This window comes from Nerophis ophidion, linkage group LG22, assembly GCF_033978795.1.
Source record: "Nerophis ophidion isolate RoL-2023_Sa linkage group LG22, RoL_Noph_v1.0, whole genome shotgun sequence".
NCBI lineage: Eukaryota > Metazoa > Chordata > Actinopteri > Syngnathiformes > Syngnathidae > Nerophis > Nerophis ophidion.
In genome coordinates, this window is record NC_084632.1 from 39,595,670 (window position 1) to 39,613,344 (window position 17,675).

The window sequence follows — 17,675 nt, forward strand, 5'->3', positions numbered from 1 at the left end:
GGGTATTAGTAAAGGGTTGAAGTTGCCTGGAGGTGTTGTGGTGCATGTACAGTAGATGGCAGTATTGTCCTGTTTAAGAGTGTCACAACATTGCTGTTTACGGCAGACGAAAACTTGACTGCTGTTGTTGTGTGTTGTTACCGCGCTGGGACGACGTTACTGAAACTGCCTAACAGTAAATCCACATAAGAAACCAAGAACTCGCCCTCGATCATTCTACAGTTATAACGTCATTGGGCAGACATGCTGTTTATTTTGTGGGAAAGCGGACGTGAAAGCAGGCTGTCCTCACTCAGGTCCGCCCCCTTCAGCTCCGCCTGAATTTCGGGAGAAAATTTGTCCCGGGAGGTTTTCGGCAGAGGCCCTGTATTTTTGGAAGCTCCCACAAAATCCGGGAGGGTTGGCAATTATGGGTTTATCCGATGTGTGGCCCGCAGCTTTTAACCATTTTTCACAACACATTCCAAACACAAGCACGCAAACTGATGGAATTTAACAAGAAAAAGTGGAAATGCTGGCTGTAAAATAGAGTTTTAACTGTTTTCAAAATGAACAATATCAAAATGTCCCCTGCATCCTTTATTCTCAGATTTTTCAGTGTGCGCGCCCTCAGTGGAAAAGGTCAGTGTGTGTCAACTTCTGATAATATTTTGTTAGAAAAAAAGATTTTCCAAAACGCACCTTCAGGTTGTAGAAGTCACACACAGATCGGGTCCACTCCATCAGCAGAGCCACCTTCGTGCTGCTGTGCTCATAGGGCGCCTGGGTCTTGGGCGCGCTGGAGTCTGGGCCTCGATCAGCCTTCAAAGAAGCCGATCTCTGCTTCGTCCGGAGCGTTCTCCTCAGGAAGGCAATCTCCTCCCTCATCAGATCGTCATCCAAAATAACTTCCACCTATGCATGGATAAGATTTCAGATAATACTGCAAATCGTTCAACTTGTGCCTTACTAATCAGGGAAAGTGATATACCTGATACGAAAAAATGATTTTCCACAGGAGGCTCAATGTCTTCTCTCTGTGTCCATCCACAATGTCTCGGGAATCTATGACATGGCCTGAAAATAAAGGACACGAGTCAAATGTACTTTCTAATTTTAATTCCTGAAGAGATTTTTACTGTGATGTTTGTTGCACACGTTACACCTCACCAAGGATCAGATCGCACATAAACGTCCAAAGCTGCAACGATTAATTAATTTGGAAAACGGCTTCGATTTATTTTCTGTTGCTTTGATTAATCCATCCATCCGTTCATTTACTACCACTTTTCCCTCTCAGGGACGCAGGAGCCTATTCCAGCTGCATTCAGGGATCCCTTTGAGACACTAGTGATTTAGGGCTATATAAGTAAACATTGATTGATTGATTGAAGGCAGCGTACACCCTGGACAAGTCGCCACCTCATCGCAGGGCCAACACAGATAGACATTTGTTTTAATAAATGTGTAACTAATTAACATCCATCTTCTTCCTTCTCCTCAGCCACTCCACCAAGCTCCTCCCGGGGGATCCCGAGGCGATCCCGAGATACTCTTCCCAACGTGTCCCAGGTCTCTCCATGTGGAGGAACAGTGGCTTTACTTTGAGTTCCTCCCGGATGGCAGAGCTTCTCATCCTATCTCTAAGGGAGAGCCCCGCCACACGGCGGAGGAAACTCATTTCGGCCGGTTGTACCCGTGATCTTGTCCTTTCAGTCATAACCCAAAGCTCATGACCATAGGTGAGGATGGGAACGTAGATCGACCGATAAATTGAGAGCTTTGCCTTCCGGCTCAGCTCCTTCTTCACCACAACGGATCGATACAGCGTCCGCATTACTGAAGACAACGCACCGATCCGCCTGTCGATCTCACCATCCAATCTTCCCTCACTAGTGAACAAGACTACGAGGTACTTGAACTCCTCCACTTGGGGCAGGGTCTCCTCCCCAATCCGGAGATGGTTCTCCACTCGGACTTGGAGGTGCTGGATCCCATCCCAGTCGCTTCACACTTGGCTGCGAACCGATCCAGTGAGAGCTAAAGATCCTAGCCGGATGAAGCCATCAGGACCACATCATCTGCAAAAAGCAGAGACCTAATCCTGCGGCCACCAAACCGGATCCCCTCAACGCCTTGACTGCGCCTAGAAATTCTGTCCGTAAAAGTTATGAACAGAATCGGTGACAAAGGACAGCCTTGGTGGAGTCCAACCCTCACTGGAAACGTGTCCGACTTACTGCCGGCAATGCGGACCAAGCTCTGACACTGATCATACAGGGAACGGACCACCACAATGAGACAGTCCGATACCCCATATTCTCTGAGTGCTCCCCACAGGACTTCCAGATATGTGCCACACCGTGAACCCACACCAAACAAGAATGACAAACACATTTCGGGAAAACATCCGCACCGTAACACAACATAAACACAACAGAACAAATATCAATCAATCAATCAATGTTCATTTCTATAGCCCTAAATCACTAGTGTCTCAAAGGGCTGCACAAACCACAACACAAACCACTACGACATCCTCGGTAGGCCCACATCATTTTGACTTTATCTCGTAATTTCAAATTTTTAGCTCATAATTCTGGCTTTACCTCTTCATTTCGACGTGATTCATAACTACGACTTTTTAGCTCATAGATTTATCTCAAAATTTCAACTTTTCCGCTCATTATTATGACTTTATCGTATAATGTTGGCTTTATCTCATAATTTAGATTTATCTTATAATTTTCTTTTTCATCTCATAATTGTGACTATTTCATCATTTACATTTTTTAATGTTGTAATTTTGGCTATATCTCAAAATTTTGATTCATGTTATGATTTCAACATTTTAACTTATAGTTATTACTTTAGCTCATAATTTTGTCTGTTAATTTCAATGTATCATATGACTTTTTAGCTCATAGATTCGATTCATCTCAAAATTTCAACTCTTTAGCTCATAATTATGACTTTTTAGCTCATAATTTTGATTGTATTTTACAACCTATAATTTTGCCTTAATCTCATATTTTTGATTTGTTTTAATTTCAACTTTTAATCTTATAATTGTGACTTTAGCGTATAATTAAAACTTTTTGTTATAATCATGACTTTTTAGCTCATAATTTTGACTTTTTAGGGCATATCTATGCCTTTTAATCTCATAACTTTAGTTCATAATTTTGTCTTTTTAGCTCATAATTTTGATTTACTTCAATACCCAGAACTCCTTGCAGCACTAACTCTACCTGGACACTACATAATACACTCACCGTTACCCCCTACCTAAAACCCCGCCCCCTCCCAACATCCTCATGCTCTCTCGGGGAGAGCATGTCCCAAATTCCAAGCTGCTGTTTTGAGGCATGTTAAAAAAAAAAATGATGCATTTTGTGACTTTAATAATAAATATGGCAGTGCCATGTTGGCATTTTTTTTCCATAACTTGAGTTGATTTATTTTGGAAAACCTTGTTACATTGTTTAATGCATCCAGCGGGGCATCACAACAAAATTACGCAACATAATATGTTAGTTCCACGACTGTATGTATCGGTTGATATCGGAATCTGTAATTAAAAGTTGGACAATATCGGCAAAAAAGCCATAATCGGACAAATCAAACTTAACGAAGTAGTCACTGCAAACTCATGCATTCTTTGAATCGACTCAGTTGTACTGGAGCGCCTGCCACTTTTTTTGTTTATCGTAAACTCTCACGCCCTGCTTGATTGCCTCTCGAGAAACTTTAAAGCAGGGGTCTCAAACTCAAATACAGAGTGGGCCAAAAATTAAAACTGAACAAAGCCACGGGCCAAGATTGAACAAATTAACCTTTTAATAGGGACCCAAAAAAGTGTTGCATTAAATATTAAACAAGCAAGATTTATATAACTTTATAGTCACATGGAAAATCCAGTTTCAAATTATAATAATAATGATTAAAAAATATCAATGGCATATCGGATAAAATTTAAATAAAAATTGGCGGAGCGGGGTTTGGTGGCAGCGGGGATGTATATTGTAGCGTCCCGGAAGAGTTAGTGCTGCAATGGATTCTGGGTATTTCTTCTGTTGAGTTTATGTTGTGCTACGGTGCGGATGTTCTCCCGAAATGTGTTTGTAATTCTTGTTTGGTGTGGCTTCACAGTGTGGCGCATATTTGTAAAAGTTTTAAAGTTGTTTATACCGCCACCCTCAGTGTGACCCTTATGGCTGGAATTCACTTGTGTTGGTTAAAGCCGTATATATTATGTTACTGGGCCGGCATGTTGTTTGTATGGCGGAAAAGCGGACGTGACGACAGGCTGTAGGGGACGCTAAAGGCAGTGCCTTTAACCTTCCTCTTGTGTTAGCTTTCTGTTACCATCTCTTATGTTAACGGGTCGGTTTTGACGCATGTCTTAAATCAGATGTAAAATACACTAAAAACAATTATCTATCATCCAATTTGTTTCTCATCTTTTGGTTACCTCGTTAGGCTTCCTTATCCTTGAAAATATTGGTTTTAATATTTTTGGTTTGGGCCATTGGGCCTTTTTTTGTCAGTATACCCCTCGATTTAAATTTTTTAAAATGGTAAAACGAACCTCAAGAGAATCATATAAATAAAAAAAAAAGGTTGTTGTGTTACCTAACTATTACTAAGGAGTATTAGAACACATCTCTTAAATAAATGTGTTTTATTTATTTTTTCATTTTAAGAATTTTAACTATAGTAACATCTATGGTGTTACGGGTCAATTTCGACCCATATATATTCACTTCAAGAAAAAGGCTAAAACGTATTTTTTTCAGCAACAGAAATCCAACATCAAAAAAACAACAACCAACAACCAATCAAGCAAATGAAACCAAGAGAAATAGATTACTAGTTCCAAAACTAATAAAAAAACAAAATCAGAGTGGCAAAAAGTGACACTTTTAGTGTCCGTCTTTTGTTTGTTTTTGTACAGGATAACAAGGTAAAATGAGAATCCACTAAAACTCACATGATTGGGAGAGGAGCTGGCTGTCAGTGTGTTCAGTTTTGGCTCTTATCATTGCTTTATCATCTTATTTTTATAACTGGGTCGAAACCGACCCTAACAACACCAAGGGCATAATTTCTACCAGAGCATTTTATAATTTAGTGAAAAAAATTTAAATGTTTTATTTTGTTGACAAAGAGGTTCCTGACAAAGTCAAAAAGCTTTGATGCAAAAAAATAAATGTATGTGGTGTTTGTATGCATTTAAAAACTAAAACGGGTCGGTGCCGACCCTAACACAAGACGAAGGTTAAGGCACGCCCCCGATATTGTTGTCCGGGTGGAAATAGGGAGAAATTCGGAAGAATGGTTGCCCCGGGAGGCTGTATAATACCGGCGGGCCAGCTCTAATCTTAATTTGATATTACCTCAAGGGCCAAATTAAATTACACGGCGGGCCAAATTTGGCCCACGGGCCAGAATTTGACACCCATGCTTTAAAGAAACGTTTATCCTTTTCGCCAGTTGGAGGGTTTGTACAGCCCAAAACAATGCAAGCATAAGGCATTTTTCTTTGTGAATTATATTTATATAGCGCTTTTCTCTAGTGACTCAAAGCGCGTTACATAGTGAAACCCAATATCTAAGTTACATTTAAACCAGTGTGGGTGGCACTGGGAGCAGGTGGGTAAAGTATCTTGCCCAAGGACACAACGGCAGTGACTAGCATGGCGGAAACGGGAATTGAACCTGCAACCCTCAAGTTGCTGGCACGGCCGCTCTACCAACCGAGCTATGCCGCCCCACATTCTGAGACATCAACTGTCCCGTCCGAGAAAGAAACGAGCCGAACGTGACGTCCTTAAAATCCAAGCGATACAGACATGACTGCTGCCTTGCTCAAAGCCATCTTTACAATAGACAAAAAAAGACAGATTCGTATCTCTCATATAAAATACTATTCTAAAAAGGTTATAATTTAAAGGGGAACATTATCACAATTTCAAAAGTGTTATAAACAATAAAAATGAGTTCCCAGTGGCTTGTTGTATTCTTTGAAGTTTTTTTCAAAATTTCACCGGTCCCCGAATATCCCTAAAATAAGCTATAAAGTGCTTGATTTTCGCTATTTGTGATGCGACTATCCATTTCCCTGTGACGTCACACAGTGCTGCCAATGTAAACAAACAACGGCGAATACCACAGCATTATATAGCGACAATAGCTCGGATTCAGACTCGGATTTCAGCGACTTAAGCGATTCAACAGATTACGCATGTATTGAAACGGATGGTTGGAGTATGAAAGTATTGAAGAAGAAACTGAAGCTATTGAGCGAATAGCTATTGACGCTATTCATAGCCATAGCATGGCCGAATAGCTGCGTTAGCATCGCCGGTAAAATGCGCGGACCAAACGATCAGGACTTTCGCATCCCGTGACACTGGAGCAACTTAAATCCGTCGATTGGTAAGTGTTTGTTTCGCATTAAATCTGGGTGGAAGGAAACGTAATATAGTTGCAAATGCATCTGCAGGTTATCCATACATCTCTGTGCCATGTCTGCTTTAGCACCGCCGGCAAATAGCATGTTAGCATCAATTAGCTGGCAGTCACGCCACGACCAAATATGTCTGATTAGCACATAAGTCAACATCAACAAAGCTCACCTTTGTGATTTCGTTGACTTTATAGTTGCAAACGCATCTGCAGGTTATCCATACATCTCTGTGCCATGTCTGCTTTAGTACCGCCGGTAAATAGCATGTTAGCATCGATTAGCTGGCAGTCACGCCACGACCAAATATGTCTGATTAGCACATAAGTCAACATCAACAAAACTCACCTTTGTGATTTCGTTGACTTTATCATTGCAAATGCATCTGCAGGTTATCCATACATCTCTGTGCCATGTCTGCTTTAGCACCGCCGGTAAATAGCATGTTAGCATCGATTAGCATAGCATGTTAGCATCGATTAGCTGGCAGTCACGCCACGACCAAATATGTCTGATTAGCACATAAGTCAACATCAACAAAGCTTACCTTTGTGATTTCGTTGACTTTATAGTTGCAAACGCATCTGCAGGTTATCCATACATCTCTGTGCCATGTCTGCTTTAGTACCGCCGGTAAATAGCATGTTAGCATCGATTAGCTGGCAGTCACGCCACGACCAAATATGTCTGATTAGCACATAAGTCAACATCAACAAAACTCACCTTTGTGATTTCGTTGACTTTATCATTGCAAATGCATCTGCAGGTTATCCATACATCTCTGTGCCATGTCTGCTTTAGCACCGCCAGTAAATAGCATGTTAGCATCGATTAGCATAGCATGTTAGCATTGATTAGCTGGCAGTCAACATCAACAAAACTCACCTTTGTGATTTCGTTGACTTTACTGTATAGTTGCAAATGCATCTGCAGGTTATCCATACATCTCTGTGCCATGTCTGCCTTAGCACCGCCGGTAAATAGCATGTTAGCATCGATTAGAGTAGCATGTTAGCATCGATTAGCTGGCAGTGGTGCAACTTGAATCCCTCCCTGTTAGTGTTGTTACACCCTCCAACAACACACCGACGAGGCATGATGTCTCCAAAGTTCCAAAAAATAGTCAAAAAAACGGAAAATAACAGAGTTGAGACCCGGTGTTTGTAATGTGTTGAAAATGAAAAGGGCGGCTGTGTTACCTCGGAGACGTCACGTTCTGACGACATCGCCAAAAGAGCGATAAACAGAAAAGGCGTTTAATTCGCCAAAATTCACCCATTTAGAGTTCGGAAATCGGTTAAAAAAATATATGGTCTTTTTTCTGCACCATCAAGGTATATATTGACGCTTACATAGGTTTGGTGATAATGTTCCCCTTTAACAACCTGTCCATTATTGTGGGCGTTAAGAGGTCGCGAGGAAGCAGAAATGTCTCTAACTGAGAAGACAATCTCACTTGTGAAATGATAAAAGTTCTGCATTCACGTTACCGAGTTCATCCTTGAGGTCCACCCCTCTGCTTTTCAGGACTTGGAAAGTGATATCAACGTTATGGACTTTCTGCAGGCGGCTGATGGCTGGCAGTCGAAGCTTGGCTGACAAGGCCCACTGCTTAGTGAGCAGCTCCATGACTCTCCTGAGGATAGAAAAACAAAATCACAAAAATTAAAAAAATAGTAATGTTGTGATAAAGAATTACATTTAAAAAAAAGGGAGTTACTTACACAAGTCGAATTCCGCATTTTAAGTCGACTGACAAATTCCCCACAGCGAAGTTGAACTCGTCGAGGGGAGTCTGAACGTGGGAGACGGGCAGTCCCAGGTAGCCAAGATGGCGGGGCAGGATCCCCTCCCCGCTTAGAAAGTCTCTCGAGAAAGCGAGCAGCAGGTCTTTACTTTTCTATTAAAAATAAAAGAAATAAAACTATGGGAAACAAATATGACAATGAACAGTGCCTTGAGGATTTTGCAGGCTTTTTTTGCGAGTGTTGTGGTTTAAAATGCTTGAATTTGCAACTTTTTCAGAAAGTTGTGGCAAAAGTTGTCATGTTTTAAAGTAGTGGTAACAAACTACCGGGCCGTGGCACGATTGGTACCGGGCCGCAGAATAATTTTTTATTCGTTTTTTTTTTTAAATATATTTTTTATACATATATTTTTTTTTATTTAATCAACATAAAAAAAACACAAAATACAACCCACAAAACTCCCTTTTTCATGACAAAAAAAACCAAAACAAACAAACAAAAAAATCTGTACCGGGCCGTGGCTCGATTGGTACCGGGCCGCAGAAGAATTTTGTATTCATTTTAAATTTTAATTTTTTTTTTTAATTGAATAAACATAAAAAACACAGAATAAACTTACAATTAGTGGACCAACCCCCAAAAAATTCCCTTTTACATAACAAAAAAAAAAAAAATCCGTACCGGGCCGCAGAAGAATTTTTTATTCATTTAAATTTGAATTTTGTTTTTCTTTTTCTTAATTAAATCAACATAAAAAACACATAATAAACTTACAATTGGTGCACCAACCCAAAAAAACTCCCTTTTTCATGACAAAAAAAACAAAAACAAACAAAAAAATCGGTACCGGGCCGTGGCTCGATTGGCACTGTGCCGCAGAAGAATTTTTTATTCATTTTTAAAAAAAAAAATTATTTTTATTTAATCAACATAAAAAACACAAAATACACCTACAATTAGTGCACCAACCCAAAAAAACTCCCTTTTTCATGACAAAAAAAACAAAAACAAACAAAAAAATCGGTACCGGGCCGTGGATCGATTGGTACCGGGCCGCAGAAGAATTTTTTATTCATTTAAATTTGAATTTTGTTTTGCTTTTTTTTGATTAAATCAACATAAAAACACAAAATACACTTACAATTAGTGCACCAACCCAAAAAACTCCCTTTTTCATGACAAAAAAAACAAAACAAAACAAAAACAAAAATCGGTACCGGGCCGTGGCTCGATTGGTACCGGGCCGCAGAAGAATTTTTTTATTCATTTAAAATTGTAATATTTTTTTTAATTGAATCAACATAAAAAACACAAAATAAACTTTAAATTAGTGCACCAACCCAAAAAAACTCCCTTTTTCATGACAAAAAAACCAAAAACAAACAAAAAAATCGGTACCGGGCCGTGGCTCGATTGGTACCGTGCCACAGAATAATTTTTTATTCATTTTTTAATTTTTTTTTACATTTTTTTTATTTAATCAACATAAAAAACACAAAATACACCTACAATTAGTGCACCAAACCAAAAAAACTCCCTTTTTCATGACAAAAAAACCAAAAACAAACAAAAAAATCGGTACCGGGCCGTGGCTCGATTGGTACTGGGCCGCAGAAGAATTTTTTATTCATTTAAAATTTAAATTTTGTTTCTTCTTTTTTTTGATTAAATCAACATAAAAACACAAAATACACTTACAATGAGTGCACCAACCCCCAAAAAATTCCCTTTTTCATGACAAAAAAACAAAAACAAACAAAAAAATTCGGTACCGGGCCGTGGCTCGATTGGTACCGGGCCGCAGAATAATTTTTTATTCATTTAAAATTTAAATTTTTCTTTTTTTTAATAAATCAACATAAAAAAACACAAAATACACTTACAATTAGTGCACCAACCCAAAAAAACTCCCTTTTTCATGACAAAAAAAACAAAAATAAAACAAAAAAATCCGTACCGGGCCGTGGCTCGATTGGTACCGCGCCGCAGAAGAATTTTTTATTCATTTAAAATTTTAATTTTTCTTTTTTTTAATAAATCAACATAAAAAACACAAAATACACTTACAATGAGTGCACCAAGCCCAAAAAAATTCCCCTTTTCATGACAAAAAAACAAAAACAAACAAAAAAATTCGGTACTGGGCCGCAGACGAATTTTTTATTCATTTAAATTGGAATTTTGTTTTTCTTTTTATTAAATCAACATAAAAAACACAAAATACACTTACAATTAGTGCACCAACCCAAAAAAACTCCCTTTTTCATGACAAAACAAACAAAAAAATCGGTACCGGGCCGCAGAAGAATTTTTTTATTCATTTAAAATTTTAATTTTTCTTTTTTTTAATAAATCAACATAAAAAAAACACAAAATACACTTACAATGAGTGCACCAACCCCAAAAAAATTCACTTTTTCATGACAAAAAAACAAAAACAAACAAAAAAATTCGGTACCGGGCCGTGCCTCGATTGGTACAGGGCCGCAGAAGAATTTTTTATTCATTTAAATTGGAATTTTGTTTTTCTTTTTATTAAATCAACATAAAAAACACAAAATACACTTACAATTAGTGCACCAACCCAAAAAAACTCCCTTTTTCATGACAAAACAAAAAGATCGGTACCGGGCCGTGGCTCGATTGGTACCGGGCCGCAGAAGAATTTTCTATTCATTTAAATTTGAATTTAGTTTCTTTTTTTAAATTAAATAAACATAAAAAACACAAAATACACTTACAATTAATGCACCAACCCAAAAAAACTCCCTTTTTCATGACAAAAAAACCCAAAAACAAACCTAAAAAACTGGTACCGGGCCTTGGCTCGATTGGTACCGGGCCGCAGTAAATTATTTTATTCATTTAAAATTTTAATTTTTTTTTTCTTTTTTTAATTAAATCAACATAAAAAACACATAATAGACTTACAATTAGTGCACCAAACCAAAAAAAAACTCCCTTTTTCATGACAAAACAAAAAAATCGGCACCGGGCCGTGGCTCGATTGGTACCGGGCCGCAGAAGAATTTTTTATTCATTTAAATTTGAATTTAGTTTTTTTTTTTTTTATTAAATAAACATAAAAAACACAAAATACACTTACAATTAATGCACCAACCCGAAAAAACTCCCTTTTTCATGACAAAAAAAACAAAAACAAACCAAAAAAACTGGTACCGGGCCGTGGCTCGATTGGTACTGGGCCGCAGAAGAATTTTTTATTCATTTAAAATTTAAATTTTGTTTCTTCTTTTTTTTGATTAAATCAACATAAAAACACAAAATACACTTACAATTAGTGCACCAACCCAAAAAAACAAAAACAAACAAAAAAATCGGTACCGGGCCGTGGCTCGATTGGTACCGCGCCGCAGAAGAATTTTTTATTCATTTTAAATGTTAATTTTTCTTTTTTTTAATAAATCAACATAAAAAACACAAAATACACTTACAATGAGTGCACCAAGCCCAAAAAAATTCCCTTTTTCATGACAAAAAATCAAAAACAAACAAAAAAATTCGGCACCGGGCCGTGGCTCGATTGGTACAGGGCCGCAGAAGAATTTTCTATTCATTTAAATTGGAATTTTGTTTTTCTTTTTATTAAATCAACATAAAAAACACAAAATACACTTACAATTAGTGCACCAACCCAAAAAAACTCCCTTTTTCATGACAAAAAAACAAAAAAAAACAAAAAAATTCGGTACCGGGCCGTGGCTCGATTGGTACAGGGCCGCGGAAGAATTTTTTATTCATTTAAATTTCAATTTAGTTTTTCTTTTTTTTTAATTAAATAAACATAAAAAACACAAAATACACTTACAATTAATGCACCAAACCAAAAAAAACTCCCTTTCTCATGACAAAAAAACCCAAAAACAAACCAAAAAAATCGGTACCGGCCCGTGGCTCGATTCGTACCGGGCCGCAGAAAATTATTTTATTCATTTGAAATTTTTATTTTTTTTCTTTTTTTTAAATTAAATCAACATAAAAAACACATAATAAACTTACAATTAGTGCACCAAACCAAAAAAAACTCCCTTTTTCATGAAAAAATAAAAATTAAAAAAACCCAAAAAAATCGGTGCCGGGCAGTGGCTCGATTCGTACCGGGCCGCAGAAAATTATTTTATTCATTTAAAATTGTATTTATTTTTTAAAAATTAAATCAACATAAAAAACACATAATAAACTTACAATTAGTGCACCAAACCAAAAAAAACTCAGTTTTTCACGACAAAAAAAACAAAAACAAACAAAAAAATCGGTACCGGGCCGTGGCTCGATTGGTACCGGGCCGCAGAATAATTTTTTATTCATTTAAAATTTAAATTTTTCTTTTTTTTAATAAATCAACATAAAAAAACACAAAATACACTTACAATTAGTGCACCAACCCAAAAAAACTCCCTTTTTCATGACAAAAAAAACAAAAATATAACAAAAAAATCCGTACCGGGCCGTGGCTCGATTGGTACCGGGCCGCAGAAGAATTTTTTATTCATTTAAAATTTTAATTTTTCTTTTTTTTAATAAATCAACATAAAAAAAACACAAAATACACTTACAATGAGTGCACCAACCCCAAAAAAATTCCCTTTTTCATGACAAAAAAACCCAAAAACAAACCAAAAAAATTGGTGCGGGGCCGTGGCTCGATTCGTACCGGGCCGCAGAAAATTATTTTATTCATTTAAAATGTTATTTATTTTTTTAAAAATTAAATCAACATAAAAAACACATAATAAACTTACAATTAGTGCACCAAACCAAAAAAAACTCAGTTTTTCACGACAAAAAAAACAAAAATAAAACAAAAAAATCGGTACCGGGCCGTGGCTCGATTGGTACCGGGCCGCAGAATAATTTTTTATTCATTTAAATTGGAATTTTGTTTTTCTTTTAATTAAATCAACATAAAAAACACAAAATACACTTACAATTAGTGCACCAACCCAAAAAAACTCCCTTTTTCATGACAAAACAAACAAAAAAAAAATCGGTACCGGGCCGCAAAAGAATTTTTTATTCATTTAAATTTGAATTTAGTTTTTCTTTTTTTTAATTAAATAAACATAAAAAACACAAAATACACTTACAATTAATGCACCAACCCAAAAAAACTCCCTTTTTCATGACAAAAAGAAACAAAAACAAACCAAAAAAATCAGTACCGGGCCGTGGCTCGATTGGTACCGGGCCGCAGAAGAATTTTTTATTCATTTAAATTTGAATTTTCTTTTTTTTAATTAAATCAACATAAAAACACAAAATACACTTACAATTAGTGCACCAACCCAAAAAAACTCCCTTTTTCATGACCAAAAAAACAAAAACAAACAAAAAAATCGGTACCGGGCCGTGGCTCGATTGGTACCGGGCCGCAGAAGAATTTTTTTATTCATTTAAAATTTTAATTTTTCTTTTTTTTTAATAAATCAACATAAAAAAAACACAAAATACACTTACAATTAGTGCACCAAACCAAAAAAAACTCCCTTTTTCACGACAAAAAAACCTAAAACAAACAAAAAAATCGGTAACGGGCCGTGGCTCGATTTGTACAGGGCCGCTGAAGAATTTTTTATTCATTTAAATTTGAATTTAGTTTTTCTTTTTTTTAATTAAATCAACATAAAAAACACAAAATACACTTACAATTAGTGCACCAACCCAAAAAAACTCCCTTTTTCATGACAAAAAAACCCAAAAGGATACAAAAAAATCGATACCGGGCCGTGGTCCACACAAATAACACCATGCCAACCACAAACGTGTCTTATATACCCGACATCTTTGCCTAAATCTCAACCCTTCATGAACTGCAAAAGTGCTCTCAAAGAGATGTATTTTAATGGCTAAATCGAACATCTGCTGAGACTCCCCGGCCTACCTTGAACTCTGCATCCATGCAGAACAGACATGGGTCATGTTCCATCAGGCGAGACTCTTTGGCCTTGTCCAAGAAACACACCAGCAAGAGCAGCTTCTTCAGAGTGAAACAAGACAGCGCCTCCTCGTGGCCTATGCAGGACAGATAATAATACAGAGGGGAATAAATGTGTCTGTTTACCAAAACAATTGGTATTTGTACACAGACGGTACCGGTTAGTTGTTCTACACCAGGGGTCAGCAACCAAAAATGTTGAAAGAGCCATATTGGACCAAAAATACAAAAGCAAATCTGTCTGGGGCCGCAAAAAAAATAAAAGCCATATTACATACAGATAGTGTGTCATGAGATATAAATTGAATTAAAGCTGCAAGCGGCGTTGGTCGGGTCCGCCTTTGGCTGCTGCCAAGCCCTGGTCTAAGTCAGACCTACATAGAGGTCTTTGTTTCATGTCTCTACGACATTCCCAACAGAAGTTACAAGCAGTTTTGTCTGGGTTTTTTCCTAGGGGGCGCTAGAGCGCAATTTTGACTTTCATGGTTTGGTTTTTTATTAGATGGCAATTTTCGCCAGTCCTGATGTGTGTGTAAAATATATATATCTTTCGAGCAGAGATATTCGTTTAGCAGGGGAGGAGCGGACTCTACCCAAATTATACTAAACACTTACACGTCTCAACTATTACAAACATCACTATGAGCCCGTTGACCTTCTAGAATCTTAAACTGCAGCTTACCTAGCTCACAGTATAGGCTTGAGGTGAGGGCTAATTAGCTTTTAGCGTAACGTTAGCTCATTTCGCTGTGTGTGTGTGTGTGCGTGTTTTAGGGGCAGCAAAGCCCTGTTTGTTTGTTATTTCATTGAACTCCATGGTGTTCAGGGATGAATAGTCTCTCCTATTGCAATTGTACTATTTTTTCAGCTATAGTTACATGAGTCATTAGTAATGTAGCAGTCTAGTTTTGAATAGCAGGGTCCCTGCTATCACATGTTGATAAAAGTACAACATTTACATAATAAAAGTCAACTATAGGCTTCCCAAATGCTGTAATAAATTAAGCATGATGAGTTCAATCAATATTTACTTATATAGCCCTAAATCACTAGTGTCTCAAAGGGCTGCACAAACCACTACGACATCCTCGGTAGGCCCACATAAGGGCAAGGAAAACTCACACCCAGTGGGACGTGGGTGACAATGATGACTATGAGAACCTTGGAGAGGAGGAAAGCAATGGATGTCGAGCGGGTCCAACATGATACTGTGAAAGTTCAATCCATAATAGATCCAACACAGTCGCGAGAGTCCAGTCCAAAGCGGATCCAACACAGCAGCGAGAGTCCCGTTCACAGCGGAGCCAGCAGGAAACCATCCCAAGCGGAGGCAGATCAGCAGCGCAGAGATGTCCCCAGCCGATACACAGGCAAGCAGTACATGGCCACCGGATCGGACCGGACCCCCTCCACAAGGAAGTTGACATTAAACAGTTTCAAGTTGCACTTTTTATATGTAGAAGAAAGGTTTTTTCATTTTTATTTAATCAAAGCAACAACTTGAGGCAGTTTAATGTGGATTGACGTGCGTAGAATTATTATAATGTTCCCAATGTTAAAAGGATAAAGCCATTGTTTACAAATTTGGTAAATAAATAACCAACAAATTTATATTTTGTTATTTTCTTACTGTACTGAAAATGAACCGAACCGTGACTTCTGAACCGAGGTACGTACCGAACCAAAATGTTTGTGTACCGTTACACCCCTAGTTTCAATACATGCGTAATCGCTTAAAGGGGAACATTATCACAATTTCAAAAGGGTTAAAAACAATAAAAATTAGTTCCCAGTGGCTTGTTGTACTTTATGTTTTTTTCAAAATTTTACTGGTCACGGAATATCCCTAAATAAAGCTTTAAAGTGCCTTACTTTCGCTATCTTCGAAATCACTATCCATTTCCCTGTGACGTCACACAGTGCTGCCAATGTAAACAAACAATGGGAATACCACAGCAAGATATAGTGACATTAGCTCGGATTCAGACACGGATTTCAGCAGTTTAAGCGATTCAACAGATTACGCATGTATTGAAACAGATGGTTGGAGTATGAAAGTATTGAAGAAGAAACTGAAGCTATTGAGCGAATAGCTATTGACGCTATTCATAGCCATAGCATGGCCGAATAGCTGCGTTAGCATCGCCGGTAAAATGTGCGGACCAAACGATCGGGACTTTCGCATCTTGTGACACTGGAGCAACTTAAATCCGTCGATTGGTAAGTGTTTGTTTCGCATTAAATGTGAGTTGAAGGAAATGTAATATAGTTGCAAATGCATCTGCAGGTTATCCATACATCTCTGTGCCATGTCTGCTTTAGCACCGCCGGTAAATAGCATGTTAGCATCGATTAGCATAGCGTGTTAGCATCGATTAGCTGGCAGTCAACATCAACAAAACTCACCTTTGTGATTTAGTTGACTTTATAGTTGCAAATGCATCTGCAGGTTATTCATACATATCTGTGCCATGTCTGCTTTAGCACCGCCAGTAAATAGTATGTTAGCATCAATTAGCGTAGCGTGTTAGCATCGATTAGCTGGCAGTCAACATCAACAAAACTCCCCTTTGTGATTTCGTTGACTATCGTTGCAAATGCATCTGCAGGTTATCCATACATCTCTGTGCCATGTCTGCTTTAGCACCACCGGTAAATAGCATGTTAGCGTCGATTAGCTAGCAGTCAGGCCGGGACCAAATATATCTGATTAGCACATAAGTCAACATCAACAAAACTCACCTTTGTGATTTAGTTGACTTTATCGTTGCAAATGCATCTGCAGGTTATCCATACATCTCTGTGCCATGTCTGTCATCGCCGGTAAAATGGGGAGACACTTTGGCACATTCAATGGGGGTCTGGCGGCAGACACTTTGGCATCTTCGGGCCAGTGGTGCAACTTGAATCCCTCCCTGTTAGTGTTGTTACACCCTCCGACAACACACCCACGAGGCATGATGTCTCCAAGGTTCCAGAAAATAGTCGAAAAAACGGAAAATAACAGAGCTGAGACCCAATGTTTACGATGTGTTGAAAATGAAAATGGCGGCTGTGTTACCTCGGCGACGTCACATTCGGACGTCATCGCCTCCAGAGCCATAAACAGAAAGGCGTTTAATTCGCCAAAATTCACCCATTTAGAGTTTGGAAATCGGTTAAAAAAATATATATGGTCTTTTTTCTGCACCATCAAGGTATATATTGACGCTTACATAGGTCTGGTGATAATGCTAAATGGGTTGTACTTGTATAGCACTTTTCTACCTTCAAGGTACTCAAAGCGCTTTGACACTACTTCCACATTTACCCATTCACACACACACTGATGGAGGGAGCTGCCATGCAAGGCGCCAACCAGCACCCATCAGGAGCAAGGCTGAAGTGTCTTGCTCAAGGACACAACGGACGTGACGAGGCTGGTACTAGGTGGGATTTGAACCAGGGACCCTCGGGTTGCGCACGGCCACTCTCCCACTGCGCCACGCCGTCCCAATGTTCCCCTTTAAGCCGCTGAAATCCG

At 38.2% G+C, this 17,675-nt stretch overlaps 1 protein-coding gene across 3 annotated transcripts in view; it reads right to left on the reverse strand.

The window, feature by feature from the left end:
- The window catches only part of aspm (assembly factor for spindle microtubules), a 78,861-nt gene that overhangs the window by 37,662 nt on the left and 23,524 nt on the right, over positions 1-17,675 (reverse strand). For all 3 annotated transcript variants that reach the window (XM_061883811.1, XM_061883812.1, XM_061883810.1), the window contains exons 10-14: positions 14,099-14,229; positions 8,173-8,348; positions 7,939-8,084; positions 971-1,056; positions 682-894 (exon numbers count right to left, since the gene is read on the reverse strand). In XM_061883811.1, coding sequence (XP_061739795.1) covers positions 682-894; positions 971-1,056; positions 7,939-8,084; positions 8,173-8,348; positions 14,099-14,229 — 752 coding nt within the window. The remainder of the gene's footprint in view (positions 1-681; positions 895-970; positions 1,057-7,938; positions 8,085-8,172; positions 8,349-14,098; positions 14,230-17,675) is intronic.